This window comes from Armigeres subalbatus, chromosome 1 (genome assembly GCF_024139115.2).
Source record: "Armigeres subalbatus isolate Guangzhou_Male chromosome 1, GZ_Asu_2, whole genome shotgun sequence".
In the NCBI taxonomy this organism is placed as follows: domain Eukaryota; kingdom Metazoa; phylum Arthropoda; class Insecta; order Diptera; family Culicidae; genus Armigeres; species Armigeres subalbatus.
This window is the reverse complement of record NC_085139.1, coordinates 191,177,597-191,203,874: the sequence shown is the minus strand read 5'-3', so window position 1 is coordinate 191,203,874 and position 26,278 is coordinate 191,177,597. Positions and strand designations below refer to the sequence as shown.

Genomic DNA, 26,278 nt, shown 5'->3' with positions numbered 1-26,278 from the left:
TGGGGCAATATTAAAAATTCATTAATATATATATAAGTGGGTGCAGGCCTGCAAACCCTTTTTTCTACTCTTCTTAAGCACCCAGGCATTCCTTGCTATGGATTTTAAGCCTTTTCGCATAGCTAAGGAGAATATAAATATTGTATTTACTAATTCTAACAACCTTCTGGGGATTTTAAGCCTATTCGCCCAAGGGTTGAGTCAAAACCCATAAGAAGACTTAACGAGTTTTTGATTTTGTTTTCGAATTTCTGGGGATTTTTAGCCTTTTCACCCATGAGTTTATAGGATATAATAGATAATGCAATAGAAAGGTTAGATGAAATGTATTATGAATGTGCATCGATAATAATAAAATGACATATAAACGAGATGAACCCGCTTCGGGCTGAAATTTGCAATAATTATGAGAATAATAATAATAATAATAAAGGTGATATAATTTACGTTATGCATCAATATATATATATATATATTTTTTTTGTTTGAGTCACTTCCTCTGATTTGTTTTATTTTGGTTCATATTATTTCTATTAAATATTTTGTTGTTTAAATCTATAATTTATTTTTATTCAAATATTTATTTTAAAATTGATATTGTTTTTTTATATTTATTTTCATATTACTCTCACAACACCACAGTCACTAAGTTATCAATCATCATTTTATCACGCTGTTGTTCAGATTAACAATTTCTCTTGTTATTTTTTTAGAATTAAAGTTTGATTGAAATTAAAATTAAGAAAGGTAGCTTTCGCAAATGTACTTAGTACACTTATCATGTTTTGTTTGAAACTATTTTTGTCTTTCTCGTATATATTTTTTTGTTCTACTGAAAAAAAAAAGATTAAAATTTTGAGCGATATTCTGATATGATGCAAAAGCAAAAGAATTAAATTGAAAGTTTTATTGGTCTTTACATTTTTAAGGAAGAAGGGAAAATGATTAAAAATTATTAGAATACTATCGAATTGTTCTATGCAAAACGCTGAAATAATTTCATCTTTATTTTACTGAAATTGAGATTTTTGTTATTAATTTTGTTTAGAGTTATGATGATTCGTACGAATCATTATTTGTTATATTTGTAGAGTATTGTAGATAATTTTTGTAGTTAAGAATTTTATTTGAATGTGTAATATGTTTAATAAGATGGATACTAATTTATCCCATTTTGGATTGAAAGATTTAGTCCAATGTTTTTTAATTTTTTTTTATCACTGCAATGCTAATGAAAAATTATTAAAAATTATCTTTATGAAAAAAATTGTTTAGTAAAACAATAAATCATTATATATATATATATCTTGAAAGGGTTTTGTTACTTTAATTTGAATGTATAATTGATAACAGCATTGAGTAAAAACTATTGAAAAAAACTTAAAAAACCAAGGGAAAGGTGTAGTGAAAAGTATTTAGAAATAGGTACATATATTTTTAAAAGTGATTAATTAAGTGATGAGTTTATTATTAGAAAGAAAAAATCACTCAAATAGACATTAGTATAAAAAGATGTTTCAGCCAAGTGCTGCAAACCTAAATATGTAATAATGTATAAAAAGATTATAAGGGAGTATTAGGAAACAATTAGTTATATAAATAACTTCTTTTTGCTAATTATTTGCAACATGGGAGCTATGAGATAAAGGACCGGAGCAGTTACCCTGTGTATTTTTTTGTTTGTTTTGGTTTTGGATTATTGTAAATATTTTTCATACGTGTTATGATTTATTAAAGTTATGTATATGTTTTCGTTACATATTTCATATTTCATTATTTTATTTTAATTATATATTATGAGAAATATAAACATATTATTTTTGCCCTCAAGAAGACACAAAGCCCGTGTCGCTAGGTTGGACAAATAAAAATCTTGTTTCAATTTTTTTAAAACTGCGTAGCCAGAAGTTGAAATAAGAAATTACCAAAAAAGGAAAAACAATCTGTTTTTTACTTCGTTATATGTAGAAATGCAAAGGTGAAAAGAAAAATTAGGAGTGTAAAAGTTTACACATTTTGAAAACAAATGAAAATATAAGATGGGGAAATATATGCATTTTCAGGCCAGAAAATTATACATTGCTTATGCCAGGTTTGTTTTATTATATTGTAGTACAGTTTGGTCATCATTTTTAAGTACACACTGGCAACGGATTGAGTTGGTATGGAAACCATTCTCTTAGTATGGATAGAATAGCTCTTTGAAAATTGGACTTTCCGTTCTTATGAGGAACACTTTTTTCTTATTGATATTCAAAACATGTATAATAGGATGTGGAATAACATTATTGGTGAATAATCAGTAGCAGATTAAATCAATTCAACTGTTAATATATTTTTACATAACATAGTCAAATCTGAATAGAAACAGTATTTTTGCAATTGTGAAATTACTGACAATAGAAATGTTAAAATGTACGAATACGTCTTTAACTCAAAAGTGTAGATTTTTATAAGTGCACTAAATGTATCAAAACGTATAAATTCATGGGATCATTTTTTATTATGAAAATTTAAATATATATAAATATATGTTTTTTTTGCAAACTTTCTTTTTAGCTAAATTTGGTTTAGAAATGTTGGCGATAAAGTCCCAAGAAAAATTAAATTTTAAACGTGGGCATTTTATGATTTTAAAATGATAAAATAGTAAATTATTGATTACTTCCAACAGTTTTTAAAATTATTGTTTTACTTATTTTGTTATTTTCAAGCAAATAGCATTTGAAGGCATTTTTTTATGTAATAAAAATGTCGCTCGACGGTTAGAAGATAGAAGAAGACATACTTATCATATCTATTAAAATTACGCGTATGGTATCCTAGCGATTTCCAAGTTACCAGAAACTTTCTCCATGGGTGCTCGCTGGTTTCACGGGTCTTCCTTGCGTGCAGTAATTCATTCTTCCGCAGGCAGCTGGACGTCTCCGCGACGCCGACACTCAATAAGAGTATTCACAGGTGACCCATATGTCGTCGCGAAGGCACTCGTGTTTTCCGTGTGTCTAGGGCCAGCGAATCTGATGAACCCAAAACCACTTTGCACTGTTCGGTACACTTCCTCAGCACTTGACTAAAATATCATCGATGCGTGCACTCACGTGCTGTTGGGGCCGCTCCTGGTTGCCGGATAGCCCTTTGTTGGGGCCGCTCCAGGTTGCCGTTTAGCCCTTTATAGATCAATCACCACGGGGACGACTTCATATGACATCTTTGGCTATAATTCTTAATGTATTGTCCACTAAACGCGCGATCTTTAATGTCTGATTTCCTTTTTTCAGCTTAACATTTTCGATAGCTTTATCTTCTGCGGTCTATTTGATTACACTACCATTAATAGATTAAAATCGTTTTTCATTACACACACGAATCACGATCACTAGCACGAGAAAGGAAGCTTTTTTCTCCACAATTTATAGTGGCCGACGGGGCGTCAGACCCCGCCGCCTCACTGGTCTTGGACACTAACGATCCACTCTCAAGTTTGTTTTCGACACACTGCTATGATCACTTTTGTTATGTTTTTTCACCTGTTAGTTTTAATGACTGCCGTATTCGGCCACTTGCTCACGTGTCGCCATGTAGTGGAACTTTGGGACCCGTGTCACCAAGAACAAATAATGTGTTGATCAATGTATGGTTAGAACAATAATGATTTTATTAGCGATTCTCAAATACAATTTTACCTACGGGAGACAGTCGAAGCCAGTGTAATTAGAGAAGGCCATTGGAGACAGCACAACTTAGTAAGTGGCCCTAAAAATGTGTGCATTGCAATTTGAGGTCTCGGACTAAAATTGCTGAGACTTCATTGATGTCAACGAACGGCTTTGAGCGTTCGTTGTACATCGATTGAAAGTGTGAGAAATTATTAAAGGGTATGATGACATGTGTTATGCACATGCCACAAAACGCTCATTAGACCGGTAGTCCTCTACGGACACGAGACCTGGACGATGCTCGTGGAGGACCAACGCGCACTCGGAGTTTTCGAAAGGAAAGTGCTGCGTACCATCTATGGTAGGGTGCAGATGGCGGACGGTACATGGAGGAGGCGAATGAACCACGAGTTGCATCAGCTGTTGGGAGAACCATCCATCGTTCACACCGCGAAAATCGGACGACTGCGGTGGGCCGGGCACGTAGCCAGAATGTCGGACAATAACCCGGTGAAAATGGTTCTCGACAACGATCCGACGGGCACAAGAAGGCGAGGTGCGCAGCGGGCAAGGTGGATCGATCAGGTGGAAGATGACTTGCGGACCCTCCGTAGACTGCGTGGCTGGCGACGTGTTGCCATGGACCGAGCCGAATGGAGAAGACTCTTACATACCGCACAGGCCACTTCGGCCTTAGTCTGAATAAATAAAAAATAATCAATATCTTTAGAAACGGGAAGGATGAATGGCATACTACGAAAATCTCAAAAAACATTTGTTCCGTGATAGGGCATGAATGTGTGCAATATCTGCTTTATTTTTGTGTTTATTACCACTTTCAACTCGGTGAATTGAAGGAGTACGATTAACTTATCGACTAGTCACTATTCGTCGAATATATCTATTGAAATAACTTAGAAATTTTAATTTTAAAATTAAGCACAACATCCTTTCATGACTGCCTTTCATGCGAAATTGATAAAAAAAAACCCACGATTCTTTCATTTGGTCGCCTGAAATAGCATAAGGCGCTTTTCTCTCTGTCTTATGACGAACACGACCATTTCCAGTAATGAGTACGCTCGCCCTCGTGGTAAGTCCTTCTGTCACTTTCAACTTCGTACCAGCGGACAAGTAAGACACGTAGCATCACATAGGTTCCTGTGCTCATGCACTTCTTCTAAAATTCCGGCCCCTAGCTTAGGCTAGTTCGCCGACTGGCTTGCTGAGATCCACTGCTACGTTGTATCGATCCCTCGTCGGTTGTGCCATAAACTTCCTCATTCAAATCCTCCTGGCTTTCCCCGGCGTCGAAGGTGGTCAACCAGTTCCGGTGAAGGAAACTTCCGATGACGTCCGCACTGGCGGTGCCCTACATATCCGAAGCACTTCCTTCTTCTTTCTTCAGCAGGTTGGCGGTTCGAGTGCCGAGGTTGGTCCAACGATTCCGGTTGGCATAAGACTTCCGGTTCGCTGGCGCCCCGACGACTCGACATCAAACACTGCTCACTGTGCTGGATTTCCCTACAAACCGACGCTTATTTGCTGGTCCCTTCTCCATCGATGCTGCAGCTTTGACAGTATTTGCGTCACGACTCCGCATTCCGTGCCGCATTCCACGTACCGTCATCGCGACACATCCTCACCCTCGATATCCTCTGCTAGGGTTATGCAGATTGAAATCATCCCTGCGATAACGCAGACTGCCTCCGACGAAATGGTTCGGTACGCACTAGGCGACTCGAACGGCCATTAGGCGAAACACGCTGTTCAACTTTTTGCGGTTACGTTTCGTCTTGAGCACAGCTCCCCAGGCTGGAGCTCCGTACATCAGTATCGAGGATGATAATGCTGCCAGACGTCTACTACGTCTACTGCTGTTTTTAGGACCACCCATGTTCGGCATTAAACGGCTTGCAAACGCACTGACCATTTTAGCCGCCTTTTCGCAGGAATAGTCCACATGGGTGTTGAAATTCAACCGGTCATCGATCATCACTCCCAGATGCCTCAAAGCCCACACGAACGGTATGTTGTGCCCTCCTACGGTAATCTGCATCCGCTGGATCTCTCGGCAGTAGCTAACCAGCATCACTTCTGTTTTGTGGTGTGCAAGCTGCAGCTTGACTCCATTCATCCAGTTTTCAACTGCGTCGGTCGTTTCCGCCACCAGCATTTCTACTTCTTCCAACGACTCTCCGGTTATCGTAAGGATGACATCGTCCGCGAATCCGAAGATCTTCACGCCTTTGGGCAACTTCAGTTCTAGAACTCCATTGTACATAACATTCCACAGCGTTGGGCCTAGTATGGAACCTTGCGGAACACCCGCCGTAACCCTAATCGACTTCTGCCCCGAATTTGTTTCGTAAACCAGGATCCGGTTCTGGAAGCAACTATCAAGGATTCTACACAAGTAGTCAGGAACCTGTATACCGTGTACAGCTGGCACTGTTGAAAGCGTTTTTTACGTCAATCGTTACTACAACGCAGAACCGATTGCCGCGCCTCTTCTTCTTGGCCGCTCTCTCTCTGAAACTTCAATGACCGTCCTGATTGCATTCACCGTCGATCTGCCTTTTCTGAATCCGAACTGCTTTTCCGATAAGCCGGTGTCACCCTCCGTGAACTGCATCAGCCGGTTAAGAATAATCCTTTCCAGAAGCTTCCCCAGAATCTATGAAAAAAGGTCGAAAGACAAAAGGTCGAAAGACAAAAGGTCGAAAAGACAAAAGGTCGAAAGGACAAAACGTCGAAAGAAACAGAAGGTCGAAAGGACAAAAAGTCGAAAGGACAAAAGGTCGAAAGGGTCTAAAGGTCGAAAAGGACAAAAGGTCGAAAGGGACAAAAGGTCGAAAAGGACAAAAAAGTCGAGAGGGATAAAACGTCGATCAAGAACAAGTTGATAACAAGTTTTGTGTATTCCAAAGGAATTTGTGAAATGCATTTAACTTCAAGCAGAAATTACACACTCATCTCATTAATCAAAGTTGAAGAATGAGCAATTTTCAAAGAAGGAGTAATGACTATGAAACAATATTATGAATATCTAGACAGTTCTGTTAGAGATAAAAAGACTGTTGAATTAAAACCTGTATTGCGCGATACAGAGTTATCCTATATAGTTCGAAAAAAAAAGTTAAGTGTAATACACGCCGGTGTATTTGATGTGTGGCGTGCGCCATTTTGACAAATCGAAGAGACACTCAGAAAACTCAAACATTCATCTAATAATTGAACTCACTGAATGAATTTTATTGAATTGTGAAAAATAAAAGAGCAGATTTTTTGTCAACTGTGTAGGCCTACTCTGGTGCGAGATTGATTCTCTCCGTTTCAGTTTCTTGTCTATTTCGACCTTTTGTCCCTTTCGACGTTTTGCCCTTTCGACCTTTTGTTCCGTTCGACGTTTTGTCCTTTCGACCTTTTGTCCTTTTCGACGTTTTGTCCCTTCGATCTTTTGTCTTTCGACGTTTTGTCTTTCGACCATTTGTCCTTTCGACCTTTTGTCTTTCGACCTTTTGTCTTTCGAACTTTTGTCTTTCGACCTTTTGTCCATAACCCGCTTCCCCAGTGTATCCCAGTGGATCCAGCAGGCATATGGGCCTATACGATGCTGGATTTCCCGGCGGTTTGCCTGGTTTCGGCAGCAGCACTAGTTTCTGGATCTTCCACCTATCCGGAAAGTTACCATCTGCCAGGCATTTCTGCAGCATCATCCTGATCAAATCTGGAAACGCCAGTATCGCAGTTTTTAGAGCCACGTTTGAAATTCCACCCGGTCCCGGAGCTTTCTTCATCTTCAGACCTTTCGCCACTGAGGACCCGGTGACGGTCTAGACAATTTTCAGATTGGAAATTGTCTCGACTTCCTTGGGCATACAAATATCATCGTGTTAGCCTAATGATATACGAATGCAGAAATGGTAACTTGGCTTAGAAACCTCGCAGTTAATAACTGTGGAAGTGCTAAGTGAACACTAAGCTGCGAGGCGGCAATGTCCCAGTGGGGGATATAATGCCAATGAAGAAGTAGGCGGCCACCTTGTAGAATCATGCTGCGGGCAGAGACCGTCAACGATGATCTTCAGCTTGTCCGGACACATTTCCGTTGGCGTCGCTGTACCCCTGATCCTCGGTGTTATGACTCGATAAGCGTTGCTCCAAGGACCAGCGTCAGTTTCCCGGCACAACTCCTTGAAGAAGTTGGATTGGTTAACTTTAATCTCCCGTTTGACGGCCGATCTAGCTTCACGGAAGATTATCTTACGCTCCTCTCTGACTGTTTCAGACCTTGCTCTCTGAATGCGTCTTCTGGCTCTGAGACACGCAGCACGAAGACTTTCGCAAGAGTTTTGTTCCATCAGTAATTTAGCCGCCGGCTTTTACTTGGCTCCAGTCTCCTTGGCATTGGCGCATCCCATGCCCTCGCAAAGGTTTCTGTCAGCTCATCTGCATCGATATTTGTAGCGCCGCTGTCTGCTCGAAGTGCTTCGATAAAAAGATCCTTGTCGAATTCCTTCGCCTTCTATTTTCGCCCGCTATTCTAGATCTCTTGCCATACTGTCGGCATTCGTGTTCCAACACGTCGATGATGGACTCCCTGCCATCTCTGTGAAATATACTAACGGTACCTTCGTTGCACAGCCTGACGTCCAGCTTTGCCAACGACTCCAACAAACTGTAACCTCTGGGGTTAGTCAGTCTGCTTCCCCACTCCACTGCCTAGGCGTTGAAGTCACCTCCGATGATTATCGGTTTTCGACCGATCAGCTACTCCGTGAGTGAGTCCAGCATCCGGTTATACGGCATCCGGCAGCTAAACACAAAGATCCCGTTGATTTTGGAGATAACGAATCCTTCGCTTGAGCTGTCTACCACTTCTTGAATAGGGAATTTGCCCATCACTTGCCGTTGTTAGTAAGGATCCGATACGGTTCAGCAATAATTGCCAAGTCACACATTGCTTCTGTTGTCGACTGCCACAACAGTTGCTGTGCGGGGTCGCAATGATTGAGCATTAACTGGATGATAACCGTTAATCCCGGCCCACCATCGCCTTCTTGAATGCAGGGAATTGGAAGCCACCCATCGTATGATCGTTTCGGCTGTTCGGCCACATTGAGAGTTGACGTAAAGTCAATGTCAACTTCTCTCCACGAACAGCCTAGATAGCCGTGTGGTGTCGGCAGCTGGTTATCTGGCTAAGAATAACTTTACGGATTGCCTGTTCCAGTGGTAAAAGTCCACCATACAGATGACCCCTAATTTTCGGTGTGATGCGGCTTTATGCTTACCGTGCCTACAAATGAATGGTAAGGGGGGTCTAATAAGAACCTAACTGCAAACGGAGCCTGTGAAGCACCAGGGCCCCTTTCACAGTATTTTAGCCCTCGCTGCGCTAACCGGAGCTATGGCGTAGTTGACTTTTTACTTCTCCGAGATAATCGGCTACTCTTATTCAACCTCATCGTGAGGTTAAATAAGAGTAGGGTTATGAATATGTGTTTTAATTAGTTTTCAACAAATTGTCACCTATATGGATTCGCATTATGCGTTTTTTACAATGTGCTTTGTGTATGTTATCTATATGGATTCGCATTATGCGCTTTTCACAGTGTACTCTGTGTTTCGTCTTTGACGTTCGGCTTCAGCTACTCTTGTTTAATCTCAACTTTAGGTTGAATAAGGGTGGGATTATGAATATGTTTTTTTACTTAGTTTTTTTCAACAAATTGTCACCTATATGGATTCGCATTATGCGTTTTTTACAATGTACTTTGTGTATGTTACCTTTATGGATTCGCATTATGCGTTTTTCACAGTGTACTCTGTGTCTCGTCCTTGACGTTCGGCTTCGGCTACTCTTGTTTAATCTCAACGTGAGGTTGAATGAGAGTGGGGTTATGGATATGTGTTTTACTTATTTTTCAACAAATTGTCACCTATATGGATTCGCATTATGCGTTTTTTACAATGTACTTTGTGTATATTACCTATATGGATTCATATTATGCGTTTTTCAAAGTGTAATCTGTGTTTCGTCTTTGATGTTTGGCTTCAGCTACTCTTGTTTAATCTCAACTTGAGGTTGAATAAGGGTGGGGTTATGAAAATGTTTTTTTACTTAGTTTTTTTTAACAAATTGTCACCTATATGGATTTGCATTATGCGTTTTTACCATGTACTTTGTGTATGTTACCTATATGGATTCACACTATGCGTTTTCCACAGTGTACCCTGTGTTTCGTTCTTGACGTTCGGGTTCGGCTACCCTTGTTCAATCTCAACGTGAGGTTCAATAAGAATGGGGTTATGAATATGTGTTTTACTTAGTTTTCAACAAATTGCCACCTATATGGATTCGCATTATGCGATTTTTATAATGTACTTTGTGATTGTCACCTATATGGATTCGCATTATGCGTTTTTCACAGTGCACTCTGTGTTTCGTCTTTGACGTTCGTCCATTGTCTACATAATTGGCTTTCCTATAAATGGTTCCATTCTCCTTTCCAACTTCACTTCCTCTTCCTTTCCCCTTTTCACTTCCTTTTCCGTCAGGTAAATGATGAGAAAGGCCAGTGAAGGCGATGGCACAAATCTCCCAAATTGAGGGGAACGTGCCTCCTGAGCCGACGTTCTGATACCTGATACCATCTTGGGGGTACGTAGCAGCTAAACACAAAGATCCCGTTGATTTTGGAGATAACGAATCCTTCGCTTGAGCTGTCTACCGCTTCTTGAATAGGGAATTTGCCCATCACTTGCCGTTGTTAGTAAGGATCCGATACGGTTCAGCAATAATTGCCAAGTCACACATTGCTTCTGTTGTCGACTGCCACAACAGTTGCTGTGCGGTGTCGCAATGATTGAGATTTAACTGGATGATAACTGTTAATCCCGGCCCACCATCGCCTTCTTGAATGCAGGGAATTGGAAGCCACCCATCGTATGATCGTTTCGTAGAACGTAGATTTTGCATTATTTAGCAATGAACGGATTTTCTGTATACATTAATTTTCATCAAAGGGACTGCATATTTAACATATTAAACAATTTTCAGAATTTCCCTTGTATGCCGTACCTCATTACGAATGTCTTCCTCTTGTTGTACATTTCAATGTCTGTCGTTAATCCCTTCCGTATGTATTCCTCTCGTCGTTGTATCCCAAAAAAGTTTGATTGTCCCGTTACAGATGTGAAAATGCGAGGAATGTCAACATCAGCTACGTAATTACTTAAGCACCCTGAAATCCTTTCCCTTCCTATTGAATTATTGTATTCCCTAACCTCGACTAAACCGCGAGTCTTTCGGTTCCCCAAAACTAACACTATGTATAAGAATTTAGAAATGTATTGTTAAACTTGATTTCGGCTCCGTAACGCTTCACGGAAAATGAGCCTTCAAAATAAACGAAAGATAAAAAAAAACAATTTTCAGAAAGATGGATACTATTTATAAAAAAATACATACATGTTTGTCTAATACTAAGCAAACTGTTCACGAATTGATATCATATTTCTTTGCCTCAATCCAGACGCAGACTTCATTTCAAAAACTGAATCGAATCTACATTTGAATAATATCACTTCAAGTCATCCTAGACAGCTATTTGCTTTCATGAAGACATTATATCTACAAGTTTAGGCGAAATATCTACTTCTAAAGAAGGAATCATATCCTAAATACGAAAATAAAGAGAAATTTGGAACGCCACTAATGCTGGGGTATTGCCTTTTCGCCAATTGTAAACGGGAAAGCGGCAATTTATTACAGACTGCTTCTTTTGTTACTTAAGTGACCTGCATAATAAAAATTCCACTTGCAGTTTTTCATACAAAATGGTCAACTTTGGAGATATAGATCTAGGTTGCGTGTGAACCAATTTTGTAAAATGTAAAATCAATTCAATAAAAATTCCGCGGAAAGAAATTAAAATTTCGTTTCATTTCGTAAAATTTTGAATTGGACCTTGATTTCATATCGTTCCGAAGTCTCGAAAGTAAATCTTATATTTTGTTTCGTTAGGAAACAGTGTCTTATCGCATACCCTTAGCCTGTTTTCTCCTAAATGTATATGATAATTGGTTCTAACGTATGTCTATCTATAAATTCTAAAATCTACATCTCAGTAGTTTTGACTAATCTTCAAAGTGCTGTAGTCTCATAGTGTGAACCTCGATCAGTATGGAATTGGCATAAAAAAAAACATAAAACAAAAAATAAACCCAGCACACAATTTGTTGGCTTTCGGCATGCAGATTTTTTTTATCCGACGCATTCGTGCGTCAGTTGTTGCTGTATGATGGCTATTTGCATTTATTGTATTGCATTGCAAATGAGCAAACCCTTCTCCCCCAGGCATAGGCATACCAATCCGCTGAGCTTTTTGTCGTCCTTTTCGGATACCTCACATATTGATGAGGATTGCAATAATTCAGCTTTCACACGTCATTAAAACTAATCAATGCACTACTGCGTTGCAACTGTTTTTTTTGTGCCGGAAGGCACACATCGAAGCCGAGCGCTGCTGCTGGGTTGGATGAAAAGTATCGAAAGCCATAATCGTTTGGCGCGGAAATCTGTTCGAAACAGCTGCGTCCATTAAACGCGAAATGGGATTTTAAAATTAAGGATTATTTTGTGCTTGCTTCTATACTATAACAATTTATTAGTTTCTCGATTGAAGTGTGCGTCGATAATAAGTGAAAGCATACGTACCTGGATACCTGGTTGGCAGTGTCGGATACAGTGTCGATACACTTATGCCTGGTATATTGTAGAGCTCTTTAATCGTCGGTTTCTTGGATTGCTTAGGGTCCCCAGCATTCCAAGGTAAACGAATTCTTTAACAACTTCAAACACATCCCCATTAAGCATCAACACCACTAGGTCCACCCCTATCTCTACCCGTAACCATGTACTTTGGCTTGGTAGAGTTAATGATTAAGCCTATCTTCGTCGTCTCCCTCTTCAGTGGCCTCAGCCTCATCCTCTACAACTGTTCTGCGATCCGTTCACAAACGAGGATGAAACTTCGTGTGCGGTCTGAATTCTTGATTTCGAGTCATCAAGCGTTGCACGTATCTGCCTAATCAGTTTCGCCATGCTCAGTAAACCTTGCGCAGATATCATCTGTCACAGCTCATTTCTTTTCACTACCTTCCAACTGGAACTTGGTCTGCTTTCCAACTTGTGTTATATCAGCATTTTCACAGCTATTATATAATCGAAACCTTAGTGTGCCCAATTGCATGAGTTACGTACTTGTGTAGCACATTGAATGTTTTCGTTCCCTATCCAGGTTGCTAGTTTTATCCAACGCTGCTGAATCCCGGAATATCTGGTTACAATGATATTGTTTATTTGCCGAATAACCAGACCACCCCCCATCCTATTATACCGTTTTATGTCAATGCGCCAATCATGCAATGTGAAACTCATTGATGATCCGTTTGTTGCCGTTCTCCTATGGCAGTCTGATGCAGTTACGACGAGGTCCCGTTTCCGCGTTGCTTGTTCATTTGTTAAATAAATAAAATTTAAACCTGTCGGCATGCACCGCGCCACAACACCGTTCTCTACAGCAGAACGGTGGCTGTTTGTTTTCGGTTGAAGTAAAATAAATTGGAATTAATTCCGAGCGGTTGTTTTATTCTACCTTGATAAATAAACCGATGCAGGTAAAGTGACAGAAGTAAAAAAAGAGGAACAATTCCTGCTGGTTATTATTATAATGGAAAATAATGCCTGTAAATTCGAGCAGGTGGACTCGAGAAAAAGAATCGGCATTGGTGCGTGAAATGAAATCATGCGGAGGATGGTGTTTATACTGAAAAACACCTTTGGATATTATAACAACGTCGCAGCTAATCAAAATGGCAGTCAGAAAGTTGATCCGATTTTCTTGTTATCCTATGTTACGTGTGCGTGTGGTTTGTTTTTTTTGTATGTTTATTTCCGAAACTTTTCACACCCTTTTCTGCTTATGTAATTTATTCAGCCTTTATCTCTGTCTTCTTATTTTTACAGTTTCCAGGACGAAGTGGATTCGATAGTAGCTATTCTGGAAACGCTGGTAGCCGAGGACGTTCGAGGGTAGGTATCAATTATAATTGTAGCCACGAAAATGCAATAAATAGACGATTAAAATTGGGAGAGCTATCTTTCTGTAGCTGTTTTTCAAGTCAACATTACGGTAAATAACTACATTATTTTACACAAACGAAATGAAGTGTTAATTTTTGGCCAAAAACAAAATGCCGCTAGAAATTTAACAAAAATGAAGTAAGAAGCTTATGAATTGATGAAAAAAGAACGCTTATTTATTGTAGAAGCCTGCAGTGGCAAGAAACCACAAAATAATGGCTTTCAAAGGCTAAATGAATGAAATTAATTATTATTCTTTCATGGAAAATAACTGATGACAATCACAGCGCACTCGCAATCATTGCAATGGATGGAGTTTGTAGCGGCCTACATTTGGGTGCATTTAGTGGCCCACTACCAGGAATGATAAACTTTAATTTTGTTTATCAAATTTACACGACTACACATTTCACTGGAATTTGATACCACGTCACAAAGTACACCTAATGTTGTAAATAACAAAGTACTAGAAGTACTACACTCACCTCTTTCCAAATGTTTTGCTTCGATTTATCGCATTTGAAAAGTGACACAATTTTTAAACACAAACAAATTTTCATGATTTTTTTTTGTTGGTTCGCGGAAGAAAACCATATGCGTGTGTGCACGCTTCGATATTGACTCTGATTATGTTTGCTAACAAACTACAAGTGTGAGCATGGAAGAAGCGCGTACAGTATTTTCAGAACAGCTAAATCCAGCAAACTTCGAGTTTTATCAACATAAACCATGCTGGTCATAACAAGGATTTGAAAAAGCCAAACCAATCCAATCCAAATACAATTCAAATCCCATCCAAATCAAATACAATCCAAATCCAAAACAAATCCAATCCAAATCCAATTCAAATCCAAATCCAATCGAAATCCAAACGAAATTCAATCAAATCCAATCAAATTCAAACCAAATCGAAATCCAATCCAGATCCAATCCCAATCCATTCCAAGTCCAATCCAAATCCAATACAATCCAAATCCAATCCAAATCCAGTCCAAATCCAATCCAAATCCAATCCAAATCCAATCCAAATCCAATCCAAATCCAATCCAAATCCAATCCAAATCCAATCCAAATCCAATCCAAATTCAATCCAAACCAATCCAAACCAATCCAAACCAATCCAAACCAATCCAAACCAATCCAAATACAATCCAAACCAATCCAAACCAATCCAAACCAATCCAAACCAATCCAAACCAATCCAAACCAAACCAACCAAACCAATCCAAACCAATCCAAACCAATCCAAACCAATCCAAACCAATCCAAACCAATCCAAATCGAATCCAAACCAATCCAAACCAATCCAAACCAATCCACATCCAATCCAAACCAATCCAAACCAATCCAAACCAATCCAAACCAATCCAAACCAATCCAAAACCAATCCAAACCAATCCAAACCAATCCAAACCAATCCAAACCAATCCAAACCAATCCAAACCAATCCAAACCAATCCAAACCAATCCAAACCAATCCAAACCAACCAAACCAATCCAAACCAATCCAAACCAATCCAAACCAATCCAAACCAATCCAAACCAACCAAACCAATCCAAACCAATCCAAACCAACCAAACCAATCCAAACCAATCCAAACCAATCCAAATCCAATCCAAACCAACCAAACCAACCAAACCAATCCAAACCAATCCAAACCAATCCAAACCAATCCAAACCAATCCAAACCAACCAAACCAATCCAAACCAATCCAAACCAACCAAACCAATCCAAACCAATCCAAACCAATCCAAACCAATCCAAACCAATCCAAATCCAATCCAAACCAATCCAAACCAATCCAAACCAACCAAACCAATCCAAACCAATCCAAACCAATCCAAACCAATCCAAACCAATCCAAACCAATCCAAACCAACCAAACCAATCCAAACCAATCCAAACCAATCCAAACCAATCCAAACCAATCCAAACCAATCTAAACCAATCCAAACCAATCCAAACCAATCCAAACCAATCCAAACCAATCCAAACCAATCCAAACCAATCCAAACCAATCCAAACCAATCCAAACCAATCCAAACCAATCCAAACCAATCCAAACCAATCCAAACCAACCAAACCAACCAAACCAATCCAAACCAACCAAACCAATCCAAACCAATCCAAACCAATCCAAACCAATCCAAACCAATCCAAACCAATCCAAACCAATCCAAACCAATCCAAACCAATCCAAACCAATCCAAACCAATCCAAACCAATCCAAACCAACCAAACCAATCCAAACCAATCCAAACCAATCCAAACCAATCCAAACCAACCAAACCAATCCAAACCAATCCAAACCAACCAAACCAATCCAAACCAATCCAAACCAATCCAAACCAATCCAAACCAACCAAACCAATCCAAACCAATCCAAACCAATCCAAACCAACCAAACCAATCCAACCAACCAAACCAATCCAAACCAATCCAACCAATCCAAACCAATCCAAACCAATCCAAATCAAATCCAAACCAATCCAAACCAATCCAAACCAAACCAAACCAACCAAACCAATTCGAACCAACCAAACCAATCCAAACCAATCCAACTGAACCAATCCAAACCAATCCAAACCAACCAAACCAATCCAAACCAACCAAACCAATCCAACCCAACCAATCCAACCAACCAAACCAATCCAAACCAATCCAAACCAATCCAAACCAATCCAAACCAATCCAAACCAATCCAAACCAATCCAAACCAATCCAAACCAATCCAGATCCAATCCAAACCAATCCAAACCAACCAAACCAACCAAACCAATCCAAACCAACCAAACCAATCCAAACCAATCCAAACCAATCCAAACCAATCCAAACCAATCCAAACCAATCCAAACCAATCCAAACCAATCCAAACCAATCCAAACCAATCCAAACCAATCCAAACCAATCCAAACCAATCCAAACCAATCCAAACCAACCAAACCAATCCAAACCAACCAAACCAATCCAAACCAATCCAAACCAATCCAAACCAATCCAAACCAATCCAAACCAATCCAAACCAATCCAAACCAATCCAAACCAATCCAAACCAATCCAAACCAACCAAACCAATCCAAACCAATCCAAACCAATCCAAACCAATCCAAACCAATCCAAACCAATCCAAACCAATCCAAACCAATCCAAACCAATCCAAACCAATCCAAACCAACCAAACCAATCCAAACCAATCCAAACCAACCAAACCAATCCAACCAACCAAACCAATCCAAACCAATCCAAACCAATCCAAACCAATCCAAACCAATCCAAACCAATCCAAACCAATCCAAACCAATCCAAACCAATCCAAACCAATCCAAACCAACCAAACCAAATCCAACCAAACCAATCCAAACCAACCAAACCAATCCAAACCAATCCAAACCAATCCAAACCAACCAAACCAATCCAAACCAATCCAACCAACCAATCCAAACCAATCCAACCAAACCAACCAAACCAATCCAAACCAATCCAAACCAATCCAACCAAACCAAACCAAACCAAACCAATCCAAACCAATCCAAACCAATCCAAACCAATCCAAACCAATCCAAACCAAACCAATCCAAACCAATCCAAACCAATCCAAACCAATCCAAACCAACCAAACCAATCCAAACCAATCCAAACCAACCAAACCAATCCAAACCAATCCAAACCAATCCAAACCAACCCAAACCAATCCAAACCAATCCAAACCAATCCAAACCAATCCAAACCAACCAAACCAATCCAAACCAATCCAAACCAATCCAAACCAATCCAAACCAATCCAAACCAATCCAACCAACCAAACCAATCCACATCCAATCCAAACCAATCCAAACCAATCCAAACCAATCCAAACCAATCCAAACCAACCAAACCAACCAAACCAATCCAAACCAATCCAAACCAATCCAAACCAATCCAAACCAATCCAAACCAATCCAAACCAATCCAAACCAACCAAACCAATCCAAACCAATCCAAACCAACCAATCCAAACCAATCCAAACCAATCCAAACCAACCAAACCAATCCAAACCAATCCAAACCAATCCAAACCAATCCAAACCAATCCAAACCAATCCAAATCCAATCCAAACCAATCCAAACCAATCCAAACCAACCAAACCAATCCAAACCAACCAAACCAATCCAAACCAATCCAAACCAATCCAAACCAATCCAAACCAATCCAAACCAATCCAAACCAATCCAAACCAACCAAACCAACCAAACCAATCCAAACCAATCCAAACCAACCAAACCAATCCAAACCAACCAAACCAATCCAAACCAATCCAAACCAATCCAAACCAACCAAACCAATCCAAACCAATCCAAACCAAACCAATCCAAACCAATCCAAACCAATCCAAACCAACCAAACCAATCCAAACCAATCCAAACCAACCAACCAAACCAATCCAAACCAACCAAACCAATCCAAACCAATCCAAACCAATCCAAACCAATCCAAACCAATCCAAACCAATCCAAACCAATCCAAACCAATCCAAACCAATCCAAACCAACCAAACCAATCCAAACCAATCCAAACCAATCCAAACCAACCAAACCAACCAAACCAAACCAACCAAACCAATCCAAACCAACCAAACCAATCCAAACCAATCCAAACCAACCAAACCAATCCAAACCAACCAAACCAACCAAACCAATCCAAACCAACCAAACCAATCCAAACCAATCCAAACCAATCCAAACCAACCAAATCCAATCCAAACCAATCCAAACCAATCCAAACCAATCCAAACCAACCAAACCAATCCAAACCAATCCAAACCAATCCAAACCAATCCAAACCAATCCAAACCAATCCAAACCAATCCAACCAACCAAACCAATCCAAACCAATCCAAACCAATCCAAACCAATCCAAACCAATCCAAACCAATCCAAACCAATCCAAACCAATCCAAACCAATCCAAACCAATCCAAACCAACCAAACCAATCCAAACCAATCCAAACCAACCAAACCAATCCAAACCAATCCAAACCAATCCAAACCAACCAAACCAATCCAAACCAACCAAACCAATCCAAACCAACCAAACCAATCCAAACCAATCCAAACCAATCCAAACCAACCAAACCAATCCAAACCAATCCAAACCAATCCAAACCAACCAAACCAATCCAAACCAATCCAAACCAATCCAAACCAATCCAAACCAATCCAAACCAATCCAAACCAATCCAAACCAAACCAAACCAAACCAAACCAAACCAAACCAACCAAACCAACCAATCCAAACCAACCAAACCAACCAAACCAAACCAAACCAATCCAAACCAATCCCAAACCAACCAAACCAATCCAAACCAATCCAAACCAATCCAAACCAACCAAACCAATCCAAACCAATCCAAACCAACCAAACCAATCCAAACCAATCCAAACCAATCCAAACCAACCAAACCAACCAAACCAATCCAAACCAATCCAAACCAATCCAAACCAATCCAAACCAATCCAAACCAATCCAAACCAACCAAACCAACCAAACCAACCAAACCAATCCAAACCAACCAAACCAATCCAAACCAACCAAACCAACCAAACCAATCCAAACCAATCCAAACCAATCCAAACCAATCCAAACCAATCCAAACCAATCCAAACCAACCAAACCAATCCAAACCAATCCAAACCAACCAAACCAATCCAAACCAATCCAAACCAATCCAAACCAACCAAACCAATCCAAACCAATCCAAACCAATCCAAACCAATCCAAACCAATCCAAACCAACCAAACCAATCCAAACCAATCCAAACCAATCCAAACCAATCCAAACCAATCCAAACCAACCAAACCAATCCAAACCAACCAAACCAATCCAAACCAATCCAAACCAACCAAACCAATCCAAACCAATCCAAACCAACCAAACCAATCCAAACCAATCCAAACCAATCCAAACCAACCAATCCAAACCAATCCAAACCAATCCAAACCAACCAAACCAATCCAAACCAATCCAAACCAATCCAAACCAACCAAACCAATCCAAACCAATCCAAACCAATCCAAACCAACCAAACCAATCCAAACCAATCCAAACCAATCCAAACCAATCCAAACCAATCCAAACCAATCCAAACCAATCCAAACCAATCCAAACCAATCCAAACCAATCCAAACCAATCCAAACCAATCCAAACCAATCCAAACCAATCCAACCAACCAAACCAATCCAAACCAATCCAAACCAACCAAACCAATCCAAACCAATCCAAACCAATCCGAACCAAACCAAACCAAACCAAACCAACCAATCCAAACCAATCCAAACCAATCCAAACCAATCCAAACCAAACCAACCAAACCAATCCAAACCAATCCAAACCAATCCAAACCAATCCAAACCAATCCAAACCAATCCAAACCAACCAAACCAATCCAAACCAATCCAAACCAACCAAACCAATCCAAACCAACCAAACCAATCCAAACCAATCCAAACCAACCAAACCAATCCAAACCAATCCAAACCAATCCAAACCAATCCAAACCAACCAAACCAATCCAAACCAACCAAACCAATCCAAACCAATCCAAACCAATCCAATCCAAACCAACCAAACCAATCCAAACCAATCCAAACCAATCCAAACCAATCCAAACCAACCAAACCAATCCAAACCAATCCAAACCAATCCAAACCAATCCAAACCAATCCAAACCAATCCAAACCAATCCAAACCAAATCCAAAACCAATCCAAACCCAAACCAATCCAAATCCAATCCAAATCCAATCCAAATCCAATCCAAACCCAATCCAAATCCAATCCAAATCCAATCCAAATCCAATCCAAATCCAATCCAAATCCAATCCAAATCCAATCCAAATCCAATCGAAACCCAATGCAATACAATCCAAACCCAATCCAGTCCACCTCTTATCTGACTGCAGTTTAAAACCCAATTCCAAATTTATTCAGTAATCAACTTCTGAATCACATTTGATTCGGAATTACTCTGCTTTTTGAGAGGGAGAACAAAAACATTGGAATTGGATTGTTCCAATGTTCTTGTTACCTTCATTTAAAAAAGCAGTTTGACTCCAGATCAAATATCAAAATAGCCCAAAAGCAGATCCGATTAGAAGAGCATAACAGAAACCGAACACAGTATTAACACATTGTGATATTTATAACTTATTTTGATACAATTTTGTTCTTATAAATGGTGTAACAAGATTTTCATCATAATATGATTAAAAGCTTAACATTGAATTGCAAAAAAGTAAGCAATAAACATGGTTGTAGCAAAGTCCACCAGTCATAGAGATCACAAAACGGTATAAAAATTTGTAGCGGTTGCATAGTTTACAATGGGCTGAATTTCATTTGCTTGAATAATATTCTTATTCAGACAAAAATTTTGATTTTGAAAAATGATTTTTTTCTCATAATTTTAAGCTGCACATTAAAAAATATATTGCTATTTTTGTGAACCAAATTTTAAAACTTTTCGTTTCAAGTATTGTAGTTTTGCAGGAATTACGCGCCTAGACTTCCTCGAGATCAAATTATTGAATAAATTCTTGGATGAATACTTATAGAATTTCTTGGAGCAGTTCGCATGAAAAATTCTTTGAGGAATTCCTGTTTTTAATAGATCGGCACACTGCTCTATTCTAGTTCAGTGAGCAGCCAAGGCCACTAAACATTATAAATCATTTAAATTTTAGTTCACAGTATATCTACGGTTCTGGGCAACCGCACGCCAGTCTTGTCATCAGCAAGAATAAAGGGTGTGAACTATGAAATATTTAGTCCATTATTCATCAAACTTAGCATACGTATTTCCCAACATTATTTCCATAACAAAACATGACTGTCCATGCTGCAACTACGACTCTAGAATGAAATTCTTACTCCATCGTGCCAGTTATGAAGTATAGTGGCGTGTAGCAACGTTGAGTATGAAAGCGAAGAAACAATTATTATTTTCCATACTGTCAGATCCGTTCCACCCGTGTCGTTCCGCCCAATCTTTTTCCATTCCCTTCGAAGCAACCAACCAGCTTCAACGAGGGAAAACAATAGCAAAGAGCGCGCTGAAAAAAGGAGTGATTTAAATTCCACTATACGAAACATAGTGGTTTTGACACGCTCGGTAATTGGATTGTAATTACGGTCCCGGAAATGTGCTGCCGTGGCTTAGGGTGTAACAAAAGCTGCGGGGCTTGAAAGTGAGAATTTCAAATCTTAACTGAACACACCATCCACTGAACAAAGGGGGCAATTTTTGCGGCGAGTTCTAGAGGAAAATCTAATTTCTGGAATTCTAAAACCCATGACTTGGCGATCCCATGCAGGGTTACGGAATAATAAAGCTGTGCTTTCGCTCTGAATGAACCCGTCCTATACTGGAGGAGTAATTTAAGCACCATCCATTATGTTATCCGGATATGTGTGAACTGTGAGCTCGGTGCATTTACATGCGACGGCGAGCAATAAGGGAAGTCTACAGAAATGCCATGAATGCAGCAGCAGCAGCAGCAACTGTAGAGCACTTATTCGAGGCCAAGAGTAAAGGTTTTCACATGTGTTCTGAATTCCTCGCTTAGTGGGGTCTTGGGGCAGTAAATGGATTCGATGCCCCGGCGAGGGTTGCGAAGTAAGGCAGGAATTCAACTTGAGCTCTGCCTGAATGGCACACGACGACGGTCGTCGGTATGTTTTTATGCTCTTTGAAGCTTGCGATGCGAACATGGCGCTGACGTGGACCAGGGCGACTGCAAAGGATGACTTTGTGCAGCGTTGAATCGGGGGCAATTCTCGTACGTCTTCTATCGTCCAACGTTGGTCTCACATATAGCTGGAGGTAGTTGCATTCAGTGTCTTTGATTTTTCCATCATCCTCATCGTCGCCGGCATCGGTGAGTGATTTTGATACTGCCGGGAATATGACGAGGATAATGACTCACGTCCATCCAGGGCCGTGGTAGGCGGACAACATACCTGTTAATGACGATGCGGTGATCCTTTGATTTCAATCGAGCGTGATAAATGGAGTTTTCCGTAGAACGTGATGGATGGATAAATTTGAGTGACGAAACTTTAAAGCTGTGTGCATATGCAGTAATTAAACCTGTGCATCACGGGGAACGGTCATATGGCCGAAGGCTATTCGACCGAAAACATTAACTGAATCCGGCTGTCAAAATGGCTGAAAATTCCATTTAGGTAATTTGACGTTGGATTGATAGTTAAATTTTTATCTAATAATAATTCAGACGAATGAACAACCTACTTGTGGAAAGCAATTTGACCGAGGAGATCATATTCCAAAATATTGTTTCTTATATCTTAGACTTTCAGCCTAAGGCTGGCTCGTTTCGTTTTTCCAAAATAGTTTGTCTTCAACCAATTCGTTCGAATGATGAGGTAGAACAGGCCAGATGACATTGAATGAGTTGGTTGAGATGTTCCGTCAAACGCTATATGTCTGGGTATATCGTTTGTTCAAACTGATTTTAAGATCTATACAACTAATGTAACCATGTAACTAATGGAATAAGCAATCAATCCAAAGCTCATTAACTAATTTTGGGTTCCATGATGTTCCTACCAGAATTTCTTACAGAGTTCTCCTCAAAATAGCTAATACAGTTCCTTCATGAATTCCTCTTGGAATTTCTTCCAGAATATCTCAAAACGTTAGTAGCATCTGTTATATTAAAAATGTTCAATTACATAGGATATAGTTTGCATTATAAAGATAAATATTATGATTTCCACTCACTGCATAGCATCTGCATATTGAAACTATTGAAATTATTAATTTTAATCACTATAATTGTACATAAAACGAAAAATGACTAGGTGTTGAAAAAAGTGACAGCTTCGCCCTTTCGCTACAGAAGGAAAAAAAAAGCGTATTCCTAAAGCTGCTATAAAAACATTGTTTACGGGTTTTTGTTTTTTTTTGTGATGAATGAATATAGAAAGCGTATTCTGAACATGGAATGATGCTATTTGGCAGCATTTTTATCGCAGAAAGTCATGCTAATGCAAACTCAGTTTGTTTACGATTGCGACATTGGCCCTTATGAAACAACTATGTCGAATTATCGCCCAGCGATAATAAATAAAAAGGCCCTCCTTAACCGTGCGGTGAGATGCACGGCTTCAAAGCAAGACCATGCTGAGGGTGGCTGGGTTCGATTCCCGGTGCCGGTCTAGACAATTTCGAATCCGAAAATTGTCTCGACTTCCCTGGGCATAAAAGTATCATCGTGTTAGCCTCATGATATACGAATGCAGATATGGTCACTTGGCTTAGAAACCTCGCAGGCAATGTCCTAGTGAGGGATGTAATGCCAATGAAGAAGAAAAAGAAGAAGAAGAAGGTAGAAATACTCCGGTGAACCGCGGTCTCTTAGGTATCGTTAGACTCCTAGTGAAACGAGAAACCTTTAGTCTTACCAGAAGCTTTCTAATATGTTAGCTATAAATGAAAATAATCAGGTTCAATTAATCGAGGCGATACCTTAGTTCAGAACCTTTTGAAGTCACGGGCAAATTATTCAGAATTCACACTTGCTGGTGGGCCAGAAAACATTCGGTATTTAACTTTTTGAATATGTATTTTCAAAATTATCAGTTATTTTATTCTCTAAAAAGAACTAAACTTTTTAGCTTTCAAGCAATATTTTTTTTGTCTATATTGTTTTCGTCGTTGCATTAGGTAGGGATCCATTTGAAGCATTTCAAGACAAAATTTTCAAAACGACTTATCTGCTTTTGTAAACAAAGTTTCAAACAACGATTTGACGAGTCTGATAGCTCTCCCACGCAAACCAACACCAGCAATAGGTAGGTGAAGGACTCCGCTACCTGTTGATGATGTTGGCTTGCGTGGGAGAGCTATCGGATTCGTCAAATCGTCGTTTGAATCTTTGTTTACAAAAGCAGATAAGTCGTTTTGAAAATTTTGTCTTGATTTCAGGTAAATTATTCACATCGGTAAACGGTGTAGACAAAATAATAATTTCGTTACTCTACCTATACGAAATTTGCATTTACAATGTTTCTGCAGTAAGCGGATCGGCCGGTCGTCGAAATTTAGTTTTGCTTTGTGCGGAAGGCAAAACGATCGACCGGTCGCCGTTATTTTGTTCTGCTTTGCGCTGGTGAATAAATAAATCCGAAAGTGAAAGTTTGTTCCTTCGGTCGTCGGTTTGTTCGGTCGTCATTTCTCCTTCGTTTTCGTATGCCACCCGGCGTACATGGTTTAATTTTTTTCTCGTGGCGAGACAGCGAATTAGTTGTTATTTCCCATTCCACAGATCGCATCGCTTACCGAAGTGAATCCAAATAAATAATCCTTTGTAACTAAAACTATATCCTATCCCAAGACAATCGTGGAGATGCAGAGGTATACTCGGTCTCTAGTAGAAACGAGAGTCAGACTAACAATCCTTCTCTTCTTATATGACTGTAAGGACGTGGCCGGCGCCGTTATTGACTTTAGATATTTGAGCTCCCAAAACGTGTACATAGAGAATGGGTAGCTAGTCCCAAGCCCCATTTATTGTGTTTTATGTACAATTTCGCAAGTTCTAGTCAATCACGGAGTAGCAACTACGAATTGTGCGGTTAAAATGCTCATGCTAATGCTCAAAGCCTGAGACGAGACCTGCAAAGACGCTGCTTCTTTTCTCTTGTTTTGACACTTGTTCTTCTTTTCATCACAGTTGACCATCGAGTTTCAACTGTTTACTTGACTGTTTCACCTAAGCCCCAGGTGGACCATTCTGAGCACAATAAAAGTGTATCCAATTCACGAAATAGTAAATTCATTTTCATAAGGATTTTTATACCGGGAACAAAACACAGGTTTATTACTGATTATTAACAAGCTAAACGGAAGGTTTGGAATACTCGTTAAAGTAAAAAAGTCTTGGTAAAACAAAAATGATGTGGAATATTTTATTTGGGATACCAATACTTTCACTCAAAAAGCTGCTGGTTGCACCTGACAGTTCGTGACAGCAGTTGACTGGCAGCAGCTGAAGTTACATTTTTTCCTCTTTGCAGGTCTCGTCTCAGCTCAAAGCCACAGCTTTGATTCGATAACAAAAAGTCTGTGATAAAATTATTTGTTCGTTTTTGTTCCATAAAATATAAGAAAATGACTGAGGAAATTGAGCTGTGCAACTACGTTCCAGTTATTGATGACCAAAACTGTCTCATTTACGAAGGGGAGTATATATTTCTTCGAAACAAATACTGTAAGTGGTTTAAACAATATTGAAAGAAATGATGTAGTTCAAGATGAACATGGTTCTTTGTTTTAGCGAACAAAATGGTCAATGCGAAGTACGGTGAAGTTGCTGCATTCTATGGCTTCCCGGTTGAAGTACCCGTTGAACCCTCAAATGAAATACCTGAGGAAGAATCCATACCAGTACTTACTGGTACTGTA

General features: G+C 39.5%; 1 protein-coding gene across 1 annotated transcript in view; it reads left to right on the top strand.

Moving 5' to 3' along the window:
• Positions 1-26,278, top strand: part of LOC134206849 (uncharacterized) — a 724,314-nt gene that overhangs the window by 23,755 nt on the left and 674,281 nt on the right. The window contains exon 4 of the mRNA XM_062682581.1: positions 13,696-13,761. Coding sequence (XP_062538565.1) covers positions 13,696-13,761 — 66 coding nt within the window. The remainder of the gene's footprint in view (positions 1-13,695; positions 13,762-26,278) is intronic.